The sequence below is a fragment of the Octopus bimaculoides genome, chromosome 19 (genome assembly GCF_001194135.2).
Source record: "Octopus bimaculoides isolate UCB-OBI-ISO-001 chromosome 19, ASM119413v2, whole genome shotgun sequence".
Lineage (NCBI taxonomy): Eukaryota > Metazoa > Mollusca > Cephalopoda > Octopoda > Octopodidae > Octopus > Octopus bimaculoides.
This window is the reverse complement of record NC_068999.1, coordinates 48,160,483-48,165,426: the sequence shown is the minus strand read 5'-3', so window position 1 is coordinate 48,165,426 and position 4,944 is coordinate 48,160,483. Positions and strand designations below refer to the sequence as shown.

The 4,944-nt window shown below is 36.3% G+C and overlaps 1 protein-coding gene across 4 annotated transcripts in view; it reads right to left on the bottom strand.

Moving 5' to 3' along the window:
• Positions 1-4,944, bottom strand: part of LOC106877032 (uncharacterized) — a 57,428-nt gene that overhangs the window by 19,143 nt on the left and 33,341 nt on the right. For all 4 annotated transcript variants that reach the window (XM_014925817.2, XM_014925815.2, XM_014925816.2 and 1 more), the window contains exons 10-12: positions 4,420-4,657; positions 3,539-3,690; positions 1,603-1,753 (exon numbers count right to left, since the gene is read on the bottom strand). In XM_014925817.2, coding sequence (XP_014781303.1) covers positions 1,603-1,753; positions 3,539-3,690; positions 4,420-4,657 — 541 coding nt within the window. The remainder of the gene's footprint in view (positions 1-1,602; positions 1,754-3,538; positions 3,691-4,419; positions 4,658-4,944) is intronic.

The window sequence follows — 4,944 nt, the reverse complement described above, 5'->3', positions numbered from 1 at the left end:
TTCTAATAATGATAATGATGATGATGATGATGATAATAATAATAATAATAATAATAATAATAATAATAATAATAATAATAATAATAATAATAATAATAATAATAATATTTGAACTCACAACACTTCTTTCATGACACACAACTTCTTTCACTGCAGCCACTAAACAAATAAAAATTGCCTGCCCCTTCCCAGCCAAAAGAAGGTGGCAGAGCAATCTTCACAATGGATTCAGCTGATTTGTTCTACACACAACAGCAGGTGTTTGACATAAACCCACAGGTCAACAATACTCAGGTACTGGACTAGGGTGTGCAGAACGGTTTCATTGTTCTGGGTGCACAATTTCACAAACAATAACACAAGGCCAGCAATTTTGAGCAGGGAGAGTGTAAGTTGATTATATTGACACCGGTGCTCAACTGATATTTCTGTTCTTAAACTTTGAGAAGATGGAAGTTAAAGTTAGTCTTGGTGGAATTTAAATTCAACTCATAAACAGCTTGAAGAAAACATATGTGTGTGTGTGTGTGATTGTGAGCGTGTGTATGAGGTTGTGAGTATGTGTGTGGCTGCATACGTGTGCATGTGCGTACGTGTTTTGTATGTGTGTGTGACTGTGCATCAGTGTATGTATGCATGCATGTGTAATTGTGAGTATGTAAGAGACAACATGTGTGTGTATCTGTATGAGGTTGTGAGTATGTGTGTATGGCTGCATGTGTGTGTGTGTGTGTGTCATGTTGTATGTGTTGTGTATGTGTGTGTTGTGTATGTGTAACAGTAGACTTACTGCTGTCAAGTACTGATAATTTGTATCTGGTTGCTGTCAAGTTGGACAGGCTTGAAATGTGAACCAACTAAGCTATTTTCTCTTACAAATCTAACGATATTGGGTGGAGTGGCCGAATTGTATATCCACAAGCAAAAAGCAAAAAGTAGGACAAAGAAAAAAGAATAAAAAGCAGTAAAAAAAACCATAAACAGTATTGCGCCAACGTAAATATGCTGTAAAGGAGGGGGGGGGATTCCCAATCAGCAAGTCATGGAGTATGTCGTATGCATATATTTATGTTTATCAGTGTGTGTGTATGTGTGTATATATATGTATGCATCTATCTATTTAGCCAGTGAGCCAGTCAACTACCTCTCTCTCTCTCTGTCTATCTGTCTATCTATCTATCTTTCTGTCTATCTATCTGTGTATCACATCTTTTTTTTTTGTATCAATCTCTCTTGCCCAAATACACCAGCAACTTAGACTCAGGAAATATCTATCCACCTCAGTTTCTTCCATTCCATTGTTTTAGGAAAACAGGTGAATGATTTACTTTCTTACAATCATTTTTAAGAAAGTCATTTCATGGTTGAACAATTTGTCATGTACCAACAACATGTAATTTCACAAAAACCACCTGCAATACAGCAGTAGCAGCAGCATAATAGGAGACGTACACCATTTCAAGGTAAAAAGCAATGACTTTGGTAAGCAGATGCTGAGGGGACACCATGAACTCTATCAGAGACTTCATATTAGTTATTCTGGGTATAAAACAATGGGATACACACTAGTGATAATAATAAATTGAGATAAATTAAATTTACGTTTTCCTGGTGTAAATATACATTCAGCGTTTGTTAAAGAACTGCTTCCTTTTTCTGTGCTAACGTATGCAGCAAAAACAGGACTTTGTTCTGCACTGTAATTTACCAACAGATAACTTTCATTCACAAGTGTTTTCCATTTGACATAGTCCTAGAAGCAATCAAGAAAAATTAATTGTAAAATATGCTTGTATAAACGTATATATATATTCTTTTATTATTATGTGCTGTAGGTATGCTGGGGCACAGCTCTCAAAGAATCTTTTTTTTCTTTTTGGCGTTAATCATGAAGACACAGGCATGGCTGTGTGATTAAGAATCTCACTTTACAGCCATGTGGCTTTTAGTCCAGTCCCACTACTTGGTACTTTGGGTAAGTGTCTTCTACTATAGACCTGACCTGACCAACACCAGGTGAGTGAATATGGAAGATAGATATTATCTGGAAACCCATCATTCACACACACACACACACAACACATTTGATATGAACACATCTGATGCTGCCCTTTATTCTAACACAAACTTCCTGTTTTAGAATTATGTTAATTAAAACCTTCTATTAACATGTTAACAATTCTGCCAACTTGCCACCCTAACCAACCAGATTATATTCATTTGCAAATGGTGGACAAGCTTTTATTTTGTCTGTTTGACCGCATAAGTATCTGCTGATACTGATACTCTTGTTTTGCTTAAATAGGAATATTTCCTTTCTTTGTTTTTTTTTATGTATCGTTTATATTTATTGATATTGTATTGCTATTGTATAGCCTTTCCCCATGCCACCCTACTATGCTCCAACTAAGTCGGCTTTGTTCCAGCACTCCTAGGGAACACAAGACAGTTGTTCATACAAAGAGGTTTGACCTAGATTCACTGATCTTTTGTTGCATTTATAGCAAGTCTCTACTTAATTGAGACACATATTACACATTTCAGAATAGACTGATGACCCATATGAGATGCAGTCTGAAAGTCCAGACATGCCAAACATGCTCCACTGTTCAGTCTGTCTCTGTGTGCTTGTAAATTCCTTGGGGTGGCCATGGCAAAACAAAGAAGCTTCAACCTTCTATAAATGGCAACTAAATCTCCTTCAGATTTTATCATTCCATCTTGAAAATAGATCCTCATCATGATTTTAATGTCCCCTTTTCCATGGTCACATAGGTTGGATGGAACTTGTTGAGACAAATTTTTCTATGGCTGGACGCCCTTCCTGTCACCAACCCTCACCTGCTTCCAAGCGAGTTAATATTTCCCAGTGACCAGACATGTTTTCATGGAAGATTGGAAATAAAGGATACCACTTTCGTGATGGTGACACTTGTTTACAACTGTACCATGAAGTCAAGATAAGGAGATAATAACACATACATATACATACAATCATATTCTCTTTTCTTACCATGGTTTCTTTTCTTTTACTATTTCTCTTTCTCTATCTTTTGGGTGTTTTTATTTATTTAATTATTTATTACTTTATTATTTTATTTAAATATCAATCAAAATTTTTAAAACTTTTTTTATAGTTGTCCTGTTCAGTTTTTTGTTTTTTTTTGTTTTTAGCTACAATCTTCATGCACCATGTGCTGGTACCATGTAAAAAACTACCAGTCCACACTGTAAAGTGGTTAGCATTTGGAAGGGCATCCAACTGTAAAAAGAAAACCATGCTAAAACTGGTCTCACCTGTGCTGGTGCCATGTAAAAAGCACTCAATCCACTCTGTGGAGAGATTGGTGTTAAGAAGGACATCCAGCAGTAAAACCATGCCAAAACAGACAGTGAAACATGGTGCAGTCTTCTGCCTAGTCAGCTCCTATCAAACCATCTAACTCATGCCAGCATAGAAAGCAGACATTAAATGATGATGATGATGATGACGATGACGCCGACAATGAATTTGCACATGTTTATAGAATTTACTTACTTTGCATTCTATTTCAGAAGAGACAATTATCTTATTCTGGCACCAAAACACAGTTACATTAACACTTTCCTGGGGTTGTTCAGTTGTCCAAGTTATGTTGTATATTTCAGCACTTATTCTCATCACATAAACTGCTGTAGGCTTCCTTGGGGCTAGAAAAAAGGAAAAAAAAAAATCTGAATGTTTAAAAGTTGTTTTACATTATCTCACTTTTGTATACATGAGTATGAAAGTTATATATATAATTATGAATTAATTAAAAAGAATACTTTAATTGCTTGATGATTTTCCGAATATTACACTTGACTGTGTGGAGGCGCAATGGCCCAGTGGTTAGGGCAGCAGACTCGCGGTCATAGGATTGCGGTTTCGATTCCCAGACGGGGCTTTGTGAGTGTTTATTGAGCGAAAACACCTAAGGCTCCATGAGGCTCTGGCAGGGGATAGTGGCGAACCCTGCTGTACTCTTTCACCACAACTTTCTCTCACTCTTACTTCCTGTTTCTGTTGTGCCTGTAATTGAAAGGGTAAGCCTTGTCACACTGTGTCACGCTGAATATCCCCGAGAACTACGTTAAGGGTACATGTGTCTGTGGAGTGCTCAGCCACTTGCACGTTAATTTCACGAGCAGGCTGTTCCGTTGATTGGATCAACTGGAACCCTCGATGGACAATGGACATTGCATGGTGATGATGATGATGATGGTGATGAAGATGATGATGAGGATTCTCTTAACATTCTAAGGACATCTATCAACAGAAAATGAATCAACAGAAGAGAAGTACAGATGCCTCAATAGTTATCATTTATACATTTCAAAAACTAATCAAATGATTCTAAAAATCTTCTAAATAAAAATAAAACTGGAAGATGTATTTACCTGTGTTTTTCACCTGTATAAATGCAGGTTGAGACATTCTTTTACTTTTGGTTACTGCCACAATGGAAAATGTAAGTGTTTGGTTCCTTGGAAGATCTTGAAAATCTTTATATAAAGAGTCAACTATTAAATTGTTTGAATCCAGGCATTGTTCAGTGTTATTAGTTGATGAACTTCCATCAATGTATTGGACACAGTATCCTGTTAGAATATCATTCCTGAATTCCACAGGTAAACTCTGTGAAAAAGACAAACATTAACAAACAGTCAATATGTTTTTTTATTTTATTCTTTATCATTTGACTTCAGTCATTTGACTGTGGCTATGCTGGAGAAGCACCTTAACCCTTTCACTACCCTATTTATTTTGAGATGCTCTGTGTTTCTTTCAATTAATTTTAAATATAGTTAACCATTTAACCATTTAAGTAATTAATTGTTTGATTAATTGTCTGGTCAATCAATCAATCAGCCACACAAACACATACTATCTCTCTTGTTTTGTCTCTCCCTGCCCCCCCCCCC